The 16,958-nt window shown below is 50.9% G+C and overlaps 9 protein-coding genes across 9 annotated transcripts; 5 read left to right on the forward strand and 4 right to left on the reverse strand.

Annotated features, from left to right (window-relative positions):
* Nucleotides 1-728: 728 nt before the first annotated feature.
* On the reverse strand, nt 729-1,915 carry BDV14DRAFT_211293 (SEC14 family lipid-binding protein). Its single transcript, XM_073776069.1, has 4 exons — nt 1,762-1,915; nt 1,577-1,718; nt 1,187-1,528; nt 729-1,137 (listed from the first exon to the last, which is right to left on the reverse strand). Exons 1-4 carry the CDS (start codon nt 1,899-1,901, stop codon nt 778-780), a joined length of 984 nt encoding a protein of 327 aa, XP_073624050.1. The 5' UTR covers nt 1,902-1,915; the 3' UTR covers nt 729-777.
* A 511-nt stretch (nt 1,916-2,426) lies between these two features.
* Nucleotides 2,427-4,936, forward strand: BDV14DRAFT_204086 (bifunctional terpene synthase/polyprenyl synthetase family protein; the record flags this gene model as incomplete). Its single annotated transcript, XM_073774443.1, has 9 exons — nt 2,427-2,709; nt 2,772-2,818; nt 2,869-3,116; nt 3,165-3,813; nt 3,861-4,015; nt 4,059-4,324; nt 4,373-4,439; nt 4,487-4,571; nt 4,619-4,936. 9 exons carry the CDS (start codon nt 2,427-2,429, stop codon nt 4,934-4,936), a joined length of 2,118 nt encoding a protein of 705 aa, XP_073624051.1.
* Nucleotides 4,937-5,115: 179 nt separating this feature from the next.
* BDV14DRAFT_181134 (type 1 glutamine amidotransferase domain-containing protein) lies at nt 5,116-5,962 on the forward strand. The gene has a single exon (XM_073770014.1). It carries the CDS (start codon nt 5,145-5,147, stop codon nt 5,901-5,903), a length of 759 nt encoding a protein of 252 aa, XP_073624052.1. The 5' UTR covers nt 5,116-5,144; the 3' UTR covers nt 5,904-5,962.
* BDV14DRAFT_181135 (sulfatase family protein) lies at nt 5,950-7,767 on the reverse strand. The gene has a single exon (XM_073770015.1). It carries the CDS (start codon nt 7,501-7,503, stop codon nt 5,968-5,970), a length of 1,536 nt encoding a protein of 511 aa, XP_073624053.1. The 5' UTR covers nt 7,504-7,767; the 3' UTR covers nt 5,950-5,967.
* Nucleotides 7,768-7,857: 90 nt separating this feature from the next.
* On the reverse strand, nt 7,858-9,752 carry BDV14DRAFT_211299 (uncharacterized protein). Its single transcript, XM_073776070.1, has 2 exons — nt 9,618-9,752; nt 7,858-9,570 (listed from the first exon to the last, which is right to left on the reverse strand). Exons 1-2 carry the CDS (start codon nt 9,663-9,665, stop codon nt 7,912-7,914), a joined length of 1,707 nt encoding a protein of 568 aa, XP_073624054.1. The 5' UTR covers nt 9,666-9,752; the 3' UTR covers nt 7,858-7,911.
* A 267-nt stretch (nt 9,753-10,019) lies between these two features.
* On the forward strand, nt 10,020-11,732 carry BDV14DRAFT_204090 (general substrate transporter; the record flags this gene model as incomplete). The annotated part of the gene is made up of 4 exons (XM_073774444.1): nt 10,020-10,480; nt 10,545-11,107; nt 11,158-11,358; nt 11,404-11,732. The coding sequence occupies 4 exons, from the start codon at nt 10,020-10,022 to the stop codon at nt 11,730-11,732; spliced, it is 1,554 nt and encodes a 517-aa protein (XP_073624055.1).
* A 174-nt stretch (nt 11,733-11,906) lies between these two features.
* Nucleotides 11,907-13,181, forward strand: BDV14DRAFT_211302 (carbon-nitrogen hydrolase family protein; the record flags this gene model as incomplete). The annotated part of the gene is made up of 3 exons (XM_073776071.1): nt 11,907-12,266; nt 12,314-12,958; nt 13,158-13,181. 3 exons carry the CDS (start codon nt 11,907-11,909, stop codon nt 13,179-13,181), a joined length of 1,029 nt encoding a protein of 342 aa, XP_073624056.1.
* Nucleotides 13,182-13,373: 192 nt separating this feature from the next.
* Nucleotides 13,374-15,010, reverse strand: BDV14DRAFT_204092 (uncharacterized protein; the record flags this gene model as incomplete). Its single annotated transcript, XM_073774445.1, has 5 exons — nt 13,374-13,710; nt 13,761-14,188; nt 14,219-14,503; nt 14,548-14,825; nt 14,881-15,010. 5 exons carry the CDS (start codon nt 15,008-15,010, stop codon nt 13,374-13,376), a joined length of 1,458 nt encoding a protein of 485 aa, XP_073624057.1.
* Nucleotides 15,011-15,137: 127 nt separating this feature from the next.
* BDV14DRAFT_204093 (fungal specific transcription factor domain-containing protein) lies at nt 15,138-16,920 on the forward strand (the record flags this gene model as incomplete). Its single annotated transcript, XM_073774446.1, has 3 exons — nt 15,138-15,354; nt 15,399-15,486; nt 15,531-16,920. The coding sequence occupies 3 exons, from the start codon at nt 15,138-15,140 to the stop codon at nt 16,918-16,920; spliced, it is 1,695 nt and encodes a 564-aa protein (XP_073624058.1).
* Between the last annotated feature and the right edge of the window lie 38 nt (nt 16,921-16,958).

A 16,958-nucleotide genomic window follows, 5' to 3' on the forward strand; every position in this document is an offset into this window, starting at 1 on the left:
GAGTACTGACGTCCGCGTTTGTGTCCAGATATAACAGCTCGGACCTAAACACCAGCCTTTCCACAGCTGCATAGAGATGGATAGTCCGTAAATTCCTTCTTTCGAAACACGCTTTAGAATGTTAGGGCAGGGCAGCTCGAGCCATGTAGGTCTCGTGTGCACTGTGGTCGGAAAAAACAGGCACGGTTCCACGGCCTATGATTGAACAATGTTCAATGTTGAGCAGCACTGCCCGAGTTGACGATGATGATAGCGGCAGCAAGGAAGACTATCTAACCCATATTATCGGAATTGCTATCCCATATGACCCGACAAGCTGGTAGATCTCTCCTCCACTAGCTTTTGCCTCCGATGAAACTGTAAACAGCCTGCTGCGGCTTGTGCAACCCATATCTGTCCAATGACGATACTTACATATACAATCTGATGTCAGAAAGAACTCATTGTTAGAGTTGGAGAGCGAGTTCCCATGTGCTATGAATCTAGTGTTTCTTTTTTTTCTTTTTTTTTTTTTTCATTCTGGTCAATTGAGAGCGATCTCAGAAAACGGGACAGGGATATAACTTAAGGTTTGTGTATGACAGCATGGCATAAGATGTCAGCAGCGATGAGAGATAACCGCGCAGAAGTGCGATGCATGAACCGAAGTCCAGTCGGTCTCTTACAAGCTAAGAAGCGCAAGCGTATGGTGATGTAGCTGCCATAAGAACTCATGAGACAAAATAGTTCTCTAGCATGCTATTCAAAAATTTATCTACTCTGTAGGCGGTTCTCTATCTAAGTTCGCAAAGTGGCTATATGTAGGTTCCTCGTCTCCCCATCCACTGTCCCCGTAGCTACAGCTTTCTTCTGGCCCTCAGACTGGAGCCATTTGAGCGTTCCAGGTGGAATCTCCTGCTGCGGTGTTGTCCAGTCGAGGACTCGCCTAGTTTCTTCGTCAAGATCAGGAAGCATCCCTGTCTGGAAGTCGAAGCCACCGCCGAGACTTGATGGGATATTGGCGGGATCGATCTCTTGGGAGAGGACTTGCAAGCTTTCAGTTCTCGGCAGGAATTGAATCTTGGCTGCAGTGATAGGGTCGACAAAGGGTTTCAATATTTTCCACAGGGTGGTCAGCATCGAGGGACAGTTGCAGGCCTGATTTGTGGTTAACAAGCGACGGCAACTATGCGACGAAGAAACCTACATAGACACGGTGAATAGTCTCGGGGAAGCAAGTCGAAAGAACCCAGCTTGCGGCTTGCGCAAACTCGCGAAGGTCCCATGCTTGCTTCATGCCCAAGCACGAGACATCGACAATGTAGACGCAACTTGTCACAGGCTCACCACGCACGGCCGAGCATAGCGGCAGTAAAAACCGAGTGAAAGTGTCAAAGTATACCAATGCTCTCTCCTCCATGCTTGGAGACCCGGACGGTGGATTCCGTGTCTCGCGCCAGTGTGCCATGGTCTCCTTATTCAGGGCTGCAACGTCGATGGCGAGGATCGGTCGCCCTTGTCGGTCGCGTCGGCCTGTCCAGTGGGGATACTCCACGACTCAGTGTCTAGATCTCCCTTGTATTCGAACGGCTCCTACCTGAAGTCGGGTATCCTCGAAATCGTCCACGCTCATCGTACTGTACAGACGGCCGGCATCGTTCTTTGCGCGGTAGTCGGTCGACTGCTGAAACTGCTCGAGCGCTTTCGCTGGGTCAAGGCTATTCGCTTGCAGGAAGCGTCTACTTGGTTAGTTTATCTCGCAGAGTGAGCCGACTAACTCACAGAAGCGTAGTCTCATCACTTATCCCGTCCAGTACGTCTTCGTCCGTCAACCCACTCGGTCGCTTCAGCAGCCCATTGGCGGAACACTGCTCACTAAATGTTGCAAGAGTTGATGCCTCGTCTGGTTCAACGCCATTCATATTGTCAATGTGTGATATCCAAGAAAAACAGAGGGTAAGACTGAGAAGAAGACAATCTGGCGCTTATGAGGAATCGCACGATGACGTTGTGCGACCTTTGGGTGCATTCTGCAGCTCAGCTGCATTACCATCGCTATAATTGGCAATTGCACGGTCGCATTCTTTCCAAGATCGCTAGTTCAGCCTTCTCAGATCAGTAGTTCATTGCGTGTTCTGGATCCGATCATGTAGATCATTCGAGATGACATCAATTGGCTGGCCCCCAAGGGATCTATGAAGAAATCTGCAGCACAACCTCGATATGTGGATCTCGAGAACGTCATATCGATGCAAACCATGGTTCATGGTTCATCCATGATTCTTCAACTTTATCTTTTAACCCTGTATGTGCTCCTATTGGGTCAGGAACACTCCGGCCTGGAGGAAGGAGCCACTGCTTTGTCCCCGGGCTGAGCACTTAAGACACCACCACAGGGCTGCTCGTCCACTGTTTCCAACAATCTCATTCTTAGTGTACCATACAATATGACTGAATCGTCAGATCCTATTCTTAACCCTATATTATCGTCCATTGTTGAGCGGTCGACGCCAAATATTGCAGGGTTCTGCTCTGACTATGAACTACGGCGACACAATCATGAACACCTCGCCAACGAGGGATCCCTGCGTTGTCGAACAGACTGGGAGCAGTTTATCGGTCCAATCGAGCGATGGGGCTCCTGCAATCCTTGGGAGGGCCACTTTGGGGCTGTTGTGCTGCCATTCTGCAAGCCCGAACGACTTGCTGTCATTTGTTACATTTTTGAATGTCGGTCGCTTTTCTGATATTCTCTGGCGTTAAACGCCATCGCTGATGTATCTGCTCTGTAGATGCCTTTTTATATGACAATGTCGTCGAGTCGGCAGCCAAGTCTACGGTTCGTAAATAATACATACCTGTGCATGATCGCCAACTAACGCAGATCAGCTAAACCTGAACACCGATAATATCGCCCTCGATGAGACCGAGTACCGAACAGTCCGATCAATCCTCGGGACAAAGCAGATCCAGTCAAAGATGCTACTCGAGCTACTTTCTATTGACGCGCCGTGCGCTGAGGTGGTGATCAACTCGTGGAAGGAGATGATCTCAACAACTGCCAAGCAAGACAAGACGCGAGTCTTTAATAATCTGGAGGAATACGTCGACTATCGCATCATTGATACCGGTGCTCCGTGGGTTTCAATCATCACTGATTGCTATTTTTAGACTAACCCTTGCAGGTTTGTCGACATGCTGATGCGATTCGGCATGGGCATTAAACTTACACCAGAAGAACAAAAACGGATTGAATCAATTGTCAAGCCCTGTTACGCCGCTCTCGGATTGGCAAATGACTACTTCTCCTTTGATATTGAATGGGAGGAGTTTCAGGCAGAGAGCGACAAGACTACCATGACCAATGCCGTATGGCTGTTCATGCAGTGGGAGAACCTCAATGTCGAGCAGGCAAAGCGTCGTGTCCAAGAAGTCACCAACCAGTATGAGCAGCAATATTTGAAGAACATCGCAGACTTCGCTGCCGACGAAGGCAAAGAGAACATAAAGTTGCAAACATACCTGAAAGCGCAGGGCTATCAAGTGCCTGGGAACGTCGCCTGGAGCCTGCAATGCCCTCGTTATCACCCTTGGCTCTGCAAGGAGGCCGCTTCACTGCTTCATCAAGACACAATCCAAGAGTTGGAAGTGGGAAGGGAATCACAGGCTCTGGAAGAGTACAGAAACAGAAGCCACTCTGAATCAGATCTGTCCGATGCGTCTCCCACCTTCTGGTCAGGGTCGCGAAGATCATCGGCACAGTCTTCTGTGTCATCAACATCTGGTCCTCCTGAGAAAGATATTTCAGTAACGCCAGAAATCCTCGGTGATGAGGTATGACACCAGAAACCCTCCACACATATAGTGCTGACTGCTCCCAGCATCTTCTAGGCCCGGCGGAGTATATCAGCTCTCTCCCTTCTAAAGGCGTCAGAGAAGCATTTATCGACGGTCTGAACGTCTGGCTTGTTCTACCAGACCATCGTGTGAATCAGCTCAAGAACATCGCTCAAACCCTGCACAATGCATCTCTAATGTAAGTGGACTCGATCGTGCGTTTTCAATTGCTGACCATACAGGCTCGACGACATTGAAGACCACTCACCCCTTCGCCGCGGTCGGCCATCCACACACATGATCTTTGGCACCGAGCAGACAATAAACTCGGCCAACTTTCTGCTAATTGATGTGATGGACAAGGTACGACAGCTGGATGATCCCCGATGCATGGACATCTACCTGGAAGAGATGCGAAACCTCTTTATCGGCCAGAGCTTCGACTTGTATTGGACGCGGAACGGAGAATGCCCGTCTGAGGAGCAGTATCTGGACATGATCAGGCAGAGTATGTTTGCTTTTTCTCAAAGAGCATTGAAGAAGCTAATGCAGACAGAAACCGGTGGTCTGTTTCGATTGCTTACACGCATGATGGTGCAGGTTGCGCCCGTACAGCAGAAGGGGTGAGCAATCCATATTCTTCCTGCATACACCAGGCTGACATTCGTAGACTTGAATCACAATTAGCATCGCTCGGTGATGTGCTAGGAGAATTCTTCCAGGTCCGGGACGACTACAAGAACCTAACAGAAGAGGTAGGTCTCGAATACCAATTTCATAAGACTCCAGCTGATCGAAATAGTATACCGGCCAAAAAGGCTTCTGCGAGGACCTTGACGAATGTAAATTCTCGTACCCCTTGATTCACGCCCTGACATCACAACCCAAGAACGTTCAACTGCGAGGAATCCTGCAACAATCTCGGTCCGCGGGCGGACTGGATGTGCCCCTGAAGGAAACAGTTCTTTCACATCTTCGCCAAGCCGGAAGTATTCAGTATACAGAGACGAAGATGGGCGAGTTGATGGAAAAGATCACTGACTCGGTGGTGTCGCTGGAGGGAGAGACAGGCAGTCCCAACTGGGTTGTGCGACTGCTGATTCACCGCTTGAAAGTGTAGTAGTTGTCATGATGATGTATGATGTTTACTTGATTAGAAATAGTGTAACGACAGATAATGATAGTTCCTTGAATCCACTTGTCGGTTGTTGTAGGGCTGTTATCACCATGATGTCATCACTCCTACCCTAGTTATACTTATACCACCTCAACCACATACCAGAATACACACTCCATCCCAAAGAATAATCACACAAAAAAGAATCAATATGCTTTCCAAAAAAGTTCTCATCGTCCTCAGCGACGCAAACTCCTTCCCCCTGCACAAAACATCCGGCTCCTCCTCGGGCCAAACCATCAACCAACAATCCGGCTTCTTCCTAATGGAACTCGCCAAACCACTACAAAAACTCCTTGACGCCGGCCACGAAATCACATTCGCTTCACCAAAAGGCCAAGAGCCCCAACCTGATCCGAACTCCGAATCTCTCTTGGCATTCGCGGGGAACTTCTATGAGAGGAAGCGCGAGAATGACCTTTTGCAGAGGATGAAGAATGAGAATGGCTTTTCGACGCCCAGGAAACTTTCTACGATTTCCGCGGAGGAGTTACAGACTTTCGCGGGTATATTTATTCCAGGCGGGCATGCGCCTCTTGCCGATTTGGGAGACGATAAGGATCTAGGAAGGATATTGACATATTTCCACAAAGAGAATAAACCTACCGCTGCAATCTGCCATGGCCCCTACGCACTGCTTTCAACAAAGGCCTTTGGCTCTGACGAGTTCCTGTACAAGGGGTACAAGATTACATCGTGGAGTGATGCTGAGGAGAAGGTTATGGAGGGTTTGCTTGGGGGTGAGATTGAGAAGGTTGAGAGTCGATTGAGAGAGGAAGGGGCGGAGATGGTTACGGGGTTGAGTGAGAAGGTTGGGTATACCACGCTTCATCGGGAGTTGGTTACGGGGGGGAATCCCATGGCGGCGGAGGAGTTGGGGGAGAGGTTTGTGAGGATGATTAGTGTTTAATGTCTTACCCAGAGGTGGATATGAAATAATATGATATGTATGATAGGAATGGAATACCATATGTTTAAGCAGTATCGTGAACAGGCTCATCGCCTATCTCAGCCATCTTGTCTTCTAGTAACTTGGTCATCTTTGCCACAATATCGGCATACTTTGGGTCGTGGTAGCAGTTGAACAGCTCCAGAGGATCCTCCTGACAGTCAAACAACTCCCATTCCTTCTCCTGTCCACCTGGTCGCGTACCTTCGAGTCCAAGATCCTCGTTGTACCAGAAGATCAACTTATACCGCTGATCGCGCACACCATAATGAGCGTACGCTTCGTGAATGACATCCCGGTGCATCCAGTACCGATGATACGCAACCTGCTGCCAATCTCCAGGAGTCTTTTGCTGTAGCAACTCACGGAAGCTGACACCTTGCATATATGTTGGTGTACGGACATTTGCGAAATCAAGGAATGTTGGGGCAAAGTCAACATTGCAAATAATGTCATCACAGATACTGCCTGCCTTGATCTCACGGGGATACCGAATGAGGAACGGCATCTGGAAGCTCTCCTCGTACATGAAACGTTTATCGAACCAGCCATGTTCTCCAAGGAAGAAGCCCTGATCGGAGGTGTAGATGACAATCGTGTTCTCAGCCAGTCCCTCCGCGTCGAGGAAATCAAGCATGCGACCAACGTTATCGTCGATGCTTTGGATTGTCCTTAGGTATCTCTGCATATAGCGTTGGAACTTGAACTCTGCCAGCTCCTGGGCCGTCTTGAAGGTGAAAATTGTGCCATCCTCTTTCGCCATCAACCGCAGCTTCGTCACGTCGTCTGGAGCTGGGACTTTGCGATCGTGCCATGACCAGGTATCGATCATCTTGGGTCCTACAACATCTGCACCTCCTTCAGGCTGAACAAGACCCAGATCGGTATATGTGAGATCCTCTGCGACGCGCATCTTGGCTATTTTTGCGGCCTTGGCTCGGTTCTTGTAGTCATCGCTGAACGTGTCCGGGAGCTTGATCGGGTCTTTGTATAGATCGCGATGCTTAGGGTCATACTCCCAGCTGCGATGCGGCGCCTTGTGGTGACACATGAGAAAGAAGGGTTTCTTCGTATCACGGTCGCGAATCCAGTTCAGACTTTTGTCGGTGATGATGTCGGTCGCATAGCCAGCCTCTCTTGCCATCCCATCTGGTCCAATAAACTGAGGGTCGAAGTATTCACCTTGGCCAGGGACAACACTCCAGTAATCAAAACCAGTTGGTTCATGGGCCTTGCCTTCTCCAAGATGCCACTTTCCGACCATAGCCGTCTGGTAACCACCGACACGCAGCTGTTTGGCAACATTGGGAAGGCGCTTGTTGATCTTCGAGTCCAGCGTCATCACTCCATTGACATGATTGTGCGTTCCGGTGAGAATTGCTGCTCGCGACGGGGTGCAAATACTGTTCGTTACATAGCAGTGGTTGAAGCGCATGCCTTCGGTCGCAAGCCGGTCGAGATTAGGCGTGTGATTAATCCCAGCGCCGTAGCAGGAGATTGACTTGGATGCATGGTCATCCGCCATGATAAATATAATGTTCGGTCGCTGTTCGGTCGCCATTTTATCGTACTAATCGTGGTGTGACTCTGGAGTGGCAGCGATAATGTCAAAGTGGACGATTTGAAGCGTAGGGGACGGGAGGAGGGCGCTTCTTTTGAGTGACCTGTTGATACTCTGGGGCTGGGACCGGCACAGAAAAGATCCATCATGTCCAATGCCCTGTGGGTCTTGTTTTTGATATTCGATGGAGGAGAGGAGGAGATCAAAGTATGGAAATGGCCTAGAGGCGTGGTCCACCGGATGTCGGCGGTTGTCGGTCAACTTGACTCTGTATTGGTGAAGGTAGGGGACATTCTCCTGCAACCGCAAGTGAACATCATACAATCCCAAAGCCTAGGGCCCGAGGTTAATATTCGTCATCTGGCCCATTAATAGGATGGCGTATGCTATGCGCCGAGTTGCCTTGCTTTAGAACTCATAGCCGTCGTCGACAAATTTTGCTTGTCGAATGAGACTATGAACTGCCAGCTGATCATGTCGGTAGTGAGTGCTATAAATTTGCGATGAGAACACTCCGGCTGCACGAGTCGTCACCGTCCTGTCGTAGTCCGCAGCTTGAATGAGCCGTTGGAGGTCAGCGATGATGTCGGTCGCCCAGGGTGGAAGCGAGAAAAACTTGTGTAAGATTGCCAGAGACGTCTCAGCATGTGCTCGGGCGCTGTGTGTATTGATCTCAGCCTTTGCGCACGAGAGGGATGGCAGAAACAAAACGAGTCGCGCGGCCTGGTACGAGCAGACTGCCAAATATGATGGCAGGACAGGCACATCAAGCTGGAGAACCCCGGCAAGGACCTTGAAGATTTGCTGAACGTGAATGAGGCACATCTCGACGGCGTTTCTCTGAAAGGCTACGTTGGTTGAATCCATAATAGTGGTCGGGACTGCTTCGGCATAACCTGGAAGGAATATACGGTAAAGGTCGCAATGAACTTGGTGCCATGAGAGGGAAGCAAGTAAATACCGTGCAAACCACCGAGAACCTTTCATTGTCAGTGCATTTGCAGTTGCAGAGATTGAATAGTCCGCACTGAGTTCCAGATCTGAATGGAATCGCCAAAGGTCATTTTGAATTTCTTGTACAAGTGAAGGGAGCTCGAGGAGGGGCTTGTCAGAGATGGCAAGTTGTCGAGTAAGACGCATCACGTCTCGCTGAATTTTGGACAATCGAAAACATGCTGCCAAAAGATTGGGATGAGCGTTCTCGTTAGTTCCTCCGGAGAATTCTTCCTCGGGCCTTGGAAGCTGTTGATACACCACTGCGTATGGCATTGTTTCGTACTCAGCAAGCCCGACCGAGAAGTGCCCATCAATACTTGTCAATGCCCACAGAACGCGGCGACGAGTCTCCTGCGCAATAGGGCCCAGCTCTGTTCGTTCGTAGTTCAGACGCAGCGCTGTAGCAGATCGCGCAGCCATGCCAGCCAGCATATAAGCCCGTGCGAACTCGCCGTTCTGAATGTGAAAATGCACTAGCAATATGAGGGTCTGCACACGGCTTATTGATGGCTGGTGTAGATTCTCCCATATTTCTGCTTCCGCGCGGCGTATCCATGATGTCCAGTCGGCCAATTCAAGCTCGCCTGATGGCAGGAATACATTCGTCACTGCCGCCAGTACTAAAGCGAGAGGTTGCCCGAGAGTGCCGCTCAGGCACTGCTGTCGGATGGATGGCTCATGCAGAATAGAGAAGGAAGGAATGGGGTAGAGGTGGCGAAAGAAACGATCAAGAATTTCCATCATCTCCTGGCGCCGCATGGGAAACAATGGCCTTTGTCCGAGACCATCTGATGAGTTGACAACCTCCAGTGGCTTTACCAATCGATCCCCCGAACTGTAGCGGCATTGCTTTCCAAGTCGTCGGCAGTTGTCACATTCAGGCAGTTCGCCCGAGCAACGCGCCTTGAGGCGACGACAGGCCAGACACGCTCGACTTGCGCGGCACCGCTCTGGTGGCGTCGATCCTGGGGTTTTCTTGCCAGAGACGGCCAGAGCTGGCTGGCGGAAAGAACATTCAAAATTAAGTCGCTCGCAGCTGCCACAGGTGTCTTTTCGACGATCGCATCGCACCTTGATCATTAGCGGAGGTCATCCACTCACTAGAAGAGCTTTCTTACCTTGCGGTATCGACATTGTACACAGGGTGAACGCTGTGGGCGAGGCATGACTCTTGCGTATGTTGAAGATATCCAATGGGACTTAAAGTGACAGATGTCGATAGCAATTCTTGGAGAACGCGGGGGCACGACAACTGGGGTCGGTATGGCGTCGTCTGGAGATCTGCCGATTGGCTGTTTGTATAGCATCTGGGGCCTCCCCTGATCAGACTGTCCTGTCCAATGCATTTCCGACTGCCGGCCGACTTCCGGTGTGTATCGAATGAACATCAACTTCTATACTGACTTCGGGGTGCAGCGAGCACGATATTCTGTATACTCGATGGCATCATCATAGCGGCTCTTCACAAACATATATAAGTATGCCGGCGCAAGTACCAAGCACTTATTTTCCTAAGCATCATGTCGGCTAAGATGTCCGGCGAAAAGGCGCCTTCTCTCAAAGAGCCACACCAGGAGCAAGTCGAGATTGGACGAAGGGCAGAGACCGAATTGTCTGTACGCGATGCCTTTCGATACTACCGCCCGGCCGTGATCTGGTCTGTTCTAATCTCTTTGACCACTGTCATGGAGTCCTACGATATGCAAATCGTCCACTCCTTTTACGCCTTCCCGCAGTTTCAGGAGAAATACGGGGTCCAACTCGATGATGGCACCTACAGCATCCCGGCCAAGTGGCAGCTGGGTCTGAACCTGGTAGCGCTGGTCGGCTTGATGTTGGGCACTTTTTGCAACGGCTGGGCCTCCGAGAGATTCGGCGCCAGGAAGGTCATTATGGTATCCCTGGTGTTCTTGACCGTGTTTATCGCCATCACCTTCTTGGCCCCATCGGTTGAAGTTCTCCTCGTGGGTGAGCTGCTCTGGTAAGTACCCTCCCATTGCACCTTTTGGACCCGTTCGATCGTGACAGTGACTAACATTTCCCAGTTCCATCCCTTGGGGATTCTTTGCAGCCGCCACTCCGTCCTATGCCTCCGAGATCTGCCCACTCGTACTCCGCGGATACCTGACAACGTTCGTCAACCTATGCTGGGTGATGGGCAGACTGATATCCACCGGTGTCCTGACCGGCACCTTGAATATCTCCTCGGAATGGTCATACCGTCTCCCGTTTGCCCTACAGTGGGCCTTGCCCCTTCCTCTGTTTATTGTGACATGGTTTGCACCGGAGTCTCCCTGGTGGTTGATTCGGAAAGGTCGAGTCGAGGAAGCCGAGGCGTCGCTAAAGCGAACAATCTCTGCTCCTGAAGGCGTTGTCGACACAAAGCCGATCATTGCCAATATTCAAAACACCATTCAGATTGAGAACGACATGCAAATTGGCAGTTCATACCGCGAATGCTTCCAAGGCACCAATCGACTTCGGTCGGAGATCTCGATTGTTAGCTGGGGCTGTCAACTGCTTCCTGGTTGGGCCATTCAAAACTACATTACCTACTTCTTCACTCTCGCCGGTTTATCGTCAGGCGATTCATTCAAGATCACCTTGGGTAGGCGCCATCCAGATGGCTTCTTCCTGATCGCCCATTAACTTTGACAGGAACTCTTTCTCTCGCCTTCATCGGAACTTGTCTGTCGTGGGTCTTCCAGACCCATATCGGTCGCCGTAAAATCTATATTACCGGTTTGATAGCCATGCTACCCCTGATGACCATCGTCGCCTTCCTCGGGGTTGCACCAGAGGCTTCGGACATCCACTGGGCGCAATCTGGATTGCTGATGGTTTGGTTCTTCTGCTATGGTAAGTCATGCCAATACCTTTTGACCTTCCCGCTAATGAAGGTAGGTTGTACCATTGGCCCCATTCCATATGCCATCGCCTCTGAGATTGGGGCAAGTAACCTCCGGATCAAAACCATCGCACTCGGTCGTGGAGCATACTATATCCTGTCTGTTATCAACTCCGTGGTCTCTCCGTATATGTTGAATAAAGCAGAGGGCAATTTGAAGGGTAAGGCCGCGTTCCCAGCGGTAGCCTTCACTATGCTGCTCCTGCTGTGGGCGTATTTCAGGCTACCGGAAACCAAAGGAATGAGCACGGAGACTTTGGACCACCTGTTCCATCAAAAGACACCGGCTCGGAAGTTCAAGGAGGAAGCTAAGCGATTTCAATAGATTAGGAGTTCCCACACAGCTCTTTGAATAAAGATAAGACAGTTGTATAGTCTCAACAGCGGGAAGGGCGGCAATTGCCGCATCCCCCGCCTGTACTTAGGAGCTTAATTCCTCCACCTCCATTCATCTCCAACCTCCATCTCTCAACTTCTTCTCTATCTATCAATCGCAAAAATGTCCGTAACCCGCGTAGCAGCATGCCACGCCGCACCAATCTTTCTTTCAGCCCATGCAACAACCCAAAAGGCCATCTCGCTAATCCACGCCGCCGCAAAAAACAACGCCCGCCTCGTCGTCTTTCCAGAGACATACATCTCCGCATTCCCCATATGGAGCGCCCTCCGCGCACCAACAGAGAACCATACCCTCTTCGAACGCATGGTCGCAGAATCCATATCTGCAAATGGCGAAGAGATAAACGCTATCCGCGCCGCAGCAAGGGAAGCAAATATCCTCGTGAGCATCGGCTTCTCTGAGAAATCGGGATTTAGTACAGCGACGCTGTGGAATTCGAATATTCTAATTGATCCGATGGTTCGGTCTTAAATCACCATAGGAAGTTAATGCCTACCTTCTTTGAGAAATTGACTTGGTCTCCCGGCGACGGGCACGGACTGAAAGTTTCCAAGACTGAACATGGGAATATCGGCAATCTCATCTGCGGCGAGAACACGAATCCGCTTGCCCGGTATACGCTCATGGCGCAGGCTGAGCAAATTCATATCTCGACTTGGCCTGCTATTTGGCCTACCCGAGTCCCCTCAGAATCCAACGAGTCCGGCGCGGGAGGAGCAGCGAACTACGACAACGTCGCCGCAAACCGAACCCGCGCTGCTGCGCACTGCTTTGAAGCAAAGTGTTTCGGTGTTCTATGCGCTGGATATCTAGACGAGGACGCTATTGACACTGTCACTGACGGTTCAAGTACCCCCGATGTTATCAGGGGTGCACTGCAGCGTTCGCCGCGGGGTGCATCGATGTTCCTTGATCCCACAGGCGCCGCTCATCCGGCGTTCACATTTTCGCCGGCTGGTGAGAGAGTTGAAACGGCTTTCTTGCAACATGAGGAGGGGATTCTGTATGCTGATTTCGAACTTGATCGGTGTGTTGAAGGGAAGCAGTATCATGATGTTGTCGGTGGGTATCAGCGCCTAGATGTTTTCAAGTTAGAGGTGAATCGGGAAAGGAGGGACCCGGCCGTATTCAGCAATGAGGGCTTGGACAATGTCAAAAGGCACGGAGACAAGGAGATGGAGAGGGAGAAAGACAGAGTTGTTCTTGAGGTGTAGTGTCCAATCATCATGTATCCTAGAAAGTGTCATTTGTAGCGAGATTAGTCGTCAGCCAGCTCCCTAATATGTTGCTTGTTTAGAAGCATCTTTCTCACATTATAGATCACTAAGAGTCACAACCTAGGCCAGGTAGCTTGTTAAGCAGGACCGTTGTTGACTTATTGAGAAGGAGCGACTGCAACACCCGATACATAAGGGAAGTAACGAATGATCAAGTTTGCGAAGGTGCGAAGGCCAGGTCTTAACTATAGATTACGGAAGGCGCGATCCATTGCCCTGTGACCAAGATAGGTGGGTACATATAGGTGATTGAAGCTATACTACTTCGTAGGTCTGAGAATACATGTCTCTATTCCTTCTTATCCTCAACCAACGCCAACGCGGCTTTCCCACTCCCCTCGAGCTCAAGTCCATGCATAATTCCATCCTTGTCAAACCGAAGTGCAACATCCTCAAGCGACAGCCCTCTCGTCTCTGGGTACCAGAAGTACGTGATGGCGAACCACGAGATGAGCAGGCAGACATAGACGATATAGTACTTCCATCCGATCGCATCCATAGCGATTGGGTTCACGAAGGTGTTGAATATGACGGCTACAATGCACGACATCCACGCAACCATCAAGCCACGAGAACGGAGTCGGAACGGCCAGATTTCGCATGGGTATGCGGTTAGAAGAGGTGTTCTAGATTGATTAGTATTGCCGCTGCAGAAGGTACAGGAGGGGAAACGAACAGTGCAACGTCATATCCAGCAAAGTAGATGAAGATAAGCGGGATCATAGCGATGCCAGTGGGTGAGTTCCCAGTCGCCTCGAAAGACCCGTTGAGTCCCGTCATAACAATGTAGCTGACGAGCATTATGCCGGCTGACAGTAAGAAAAGCTTTCGACGACCAACGCGTTCGACTGAAAGTGCTGCACCAAGTGCAAAGAACAAGTTCCAAATCTGCAAGCACGCAGAGATGAGAAGCTGGTTGCTGGTCTCGGTGATTCCAACGGCACTGAGGACCAGAGACAAGTAGTAGGAGAGAGGTCCATTGCCAGCCCACTGGTTATAGAAGCCCAGGGTGATTGTGATAAACAGACGATGTCTATTTCCAGGAGTACGGATGAGCTCTGCCCAAGTTGATTCCTTCTCGGCCGCAACTTCAGCTGCAATGGCCTATTGAATGCTGCGTAGCTCGCCGTCAACCCAGGGCGCATTCTCATCGCCTCCAGCATGGTGAACAGCGATCGCCTTTCGTGCCTCGTCATTGAGACCGACAGAGACCATCCATCGAGGACTTTCTGGGACCAGCAGCAGACCGGGGAGAGCCAGCATTGGCACGAGGAACTGCAGAACAGATGGAAAGCGCCAGGCCCAGCTCGAAGCCCACGAGCGTGTACCATAGGTCACCCAGGCTGCCACGATACTCCCAACATAATAGCTTGTCATGTACAGAGCGCTTTCAATACCCCGATGAGCAGGATACGCAACCTCTGCAATAAGAACCGGGCTCGCGTTGTTCATCCACCCCATACTTGCACCGGTGAAAAGACGTGCGACGATAAAGCATTTGGCGAGGCTGTCTGCAGGACTGTGCCGATAATGAGACAGATGTAACCAAGGTAGATCCCCTTTTTGCGTCCGTAGCGATTTGCGACCGTGGCTGCTGCGGGGGTGGTGGTCGCAGCGCCGATCCAGTATAGAGCGTTGATGAAGCCCAGCCAGATACTGCTAGGTTGCTCCATGAACTCGAGCCATCTCGGAAGGGCTTGAAGGCCATTGAGGAGGGAACTATCGTAGCCATTTGTGCTGGCTAGAGTAGTTGTCAGTGGCTTGCACTATGAACAGGAACCCAGAAAGGAGCATACACAAGAAGGTCAAGCAGATAATGCCAATGTTCAGTCTGGCCAGGTAGCCATACTCCCACCAGCCACGAGCAGGGCTTTCAGAGTCAGGGGGTCCTTGTTCAGGGTGGAATGAATCTCGTTTGGGAGCCATTGTGTGGATACTTCTTAGATGCTGTGACGGACGACATTGTCCACCACGACTCAATTATATAGACATGCCTATCTCTGGATATCTTCAAGACAGAGTCATGCGGAGGAATACGGGGCCCCAGCCAGAGATGACAGAACCAGTTTTCTATCAGTCGCCCTTTCTCCAGATCCTGCAGTGGATCCAGGCGTCGCCAGTTCCGCCTTCTTGTTCTTCTTCCACTTCTCTGCAGCGGCTTTTATCCGCCGACTTCCTCCTTCCATCCACCCTCCACAGTTCAACCCCATGGACAGCCCACAGCGAGCGCGGAGAAGGGCGGCCATTGCATGCACCTATTGTCGCAAAAGGTATGCGACCCATCTAGAAGATGTCAGGTATGCTAACTAGCCAGAAAACGGCGCTGCGACGGAGCTCAACCGACCTGCTCACTGTGTCGTCTCGCGAACAAGCACTGCATCTACCCCAACCCTCATACGTGGGTCAATACTTGTACCAATTCTTTGTGATATACTCATGCGTCTAGAGCCGATGTGGGTGCTTCGATTATTCCCGACCGTCTGGCTCGGTTGGAGACAACTCTAGCCGACCACGCACGCGCCCTCGAATCCCTTCGCGAGCAAACCAGTACCCCCTTGCGTACTGATGAGCCATCTCTTACCGGCAATGAGGCGGCATATCCCGCTGCAATGCCGCCCATTGTCGATACTCAGACCCCAGTTGATTACCTAGCCCCTATGACAATCCCTATCAGGCACGCGACCACGACAGGGAACCTCCTGCAGACGCGTCCTATCACTGCTCTTATCGGGGATTATCCAACAGACCTCTTCTTGCGCATAGAGCAAAAACGGCCACTGCCATTAGAGCTCTCGCTTTCAGCTGCGTTCGAGGAGCTTCCTGTGCCATCTCTCGATCCAGCCTTGACTACGCCCCTCGCCGATCATTATTTTGACGCAGTTCACCTGAGGCATCCCATTATCGGAAAGTATGATTGGGCAGTTGATTGCACTCTATTAGATATGGGAATCTCGGACTGGAACTATCGGCTGGCGAAAGTCTTCATGGTTCTGGCTGTGGCGCAGGTCGACAGGGACCTTCGCACGGCAGAGCCAAATCAACTTCCTGGAATCCAGTGTCTTCGGCCAGCATTGCAATACATCCTTCGGACATTGCCGAACTTGTATCAAACCGATATTGATTTGTCACAGGCTCTTTATCTCGCGGCGTTATACTACAGTTATCTCTGCCGCCTACTCCAAGCATGGCGGTTGATCCACATGGCATCGACCAATATTCAGCATGAAATCCACCAATTGAGCAATCCCCGTGCCACGAACGTGCTTCAAACTTGCTGGGCACTCTTCTTGATGGAGTGTGATCTGGTTTCCGAATATCATCTTCCTTGGAGTGGCATTGAGACCCTCGTCGACCAGCTTCCTTACCCTGATTGTGGTCCGACGCCACCTCCCTACGAATCCGCCTGGCTGGCCAATATCTCAGCTCGCAAGCTGCTCAACCGTATCCACTGTACAATATACGCTTCAAATGCCATACACTGGGATGGCCAAACCTATGAAAGTCTGTCTCGTCCTCTTCATGCGTTGTCGGACGAACTCTCCCACCAGCTTCAGACTTGGTGGGAGTTTGTACCTCCATCAGTAAAGCCAGACCTCGACGATGACCACCCTAGCCCTGATGCAGCCATTCTACTACTCCGATACCATGCCTGTGGCGATATCATCACTCGCCCCTTTCTCCACCAAGTTTGCTCGAGAGAATTGGGCGTTGAGCCGCCGCGCGAGATCCTCATCCAGGCCCAGGATTGCATCAGTCATTGCCGTGCATTCCTCCGTATAGTGCCTACTGTGCTCAGCAGGCCCATCGCGTCCGCTGTTATCTATCTTCACTCGTGAGTCTTTCTATCCTTTATCTCATGCAATGACTAGTAAAC

This window comes from Aspergillus stella-maris (genome assembly GCF_047715825.1).
Source record: "Aspergillus stella-maris strain CBS 113639 unplaced genomic scaffold BDV14scaffold_69, whole genome shotgun sequence".
Classification (NCBI taxonomy): domain Eukaryota; kingdom Fungi; phylum Ascomycota; class Eurotiomycetes; order Eurotiales; family Aspergillaceae; genus Aspergillus; species Aspergillus stella-maris.

Coding starts and splice junctions, on each gene's coding strand:
- BDV14DRAFT_181134 (XM_073770014.1), top strand. CDS start 5,145: ATGCTTTCCAAAAAAGTTCTCATCGTCCTCAGCGACGCAAACTCCTTC.
- BDV14DRAFT_211293 (XM_073776069.1), bottom strand. CDS start 1,901: ATGAATGGCGTTGAACCAGACGAGGCATCAACTCTTGCAACATTTAGT. Junction 1,719..1,761: donor AGTGATGAGACTACGCTTCT/GTGAGTTAGTCG, acceptor CTAACCAAGTAG/ACGCTTCCTGCAAGCGAATA. Junction 1,138..1,186: donor AGACTATTCACCGTGTCTAT/GTAGGTTTCTTC, acceptor ACCACAAATCAG/GCCTGCAACTGTCCCTCGAT.
- BDV14DRAFT_181135 (XM_073770015.1), bottom strand. CDS start 7,503: ATGGCGACCGAACAGCGACCGAACATTATATTTATCATGGCGGATGAC.
- BDV14DRAFT_211299 (XM_073776070.1), bottom strand. CDS start 9,665: ATGCCTCGCCCACAGCGTTCACCCTGTGTACAATGTCGATACCGCAAG. Junction 9,571..9,617: donor TACAATGTCGATACCGCAAG/GTAAGAAAGCTC, acceptor CTAATGATCAAG/GTGCGATGCGATCGTCGAAA.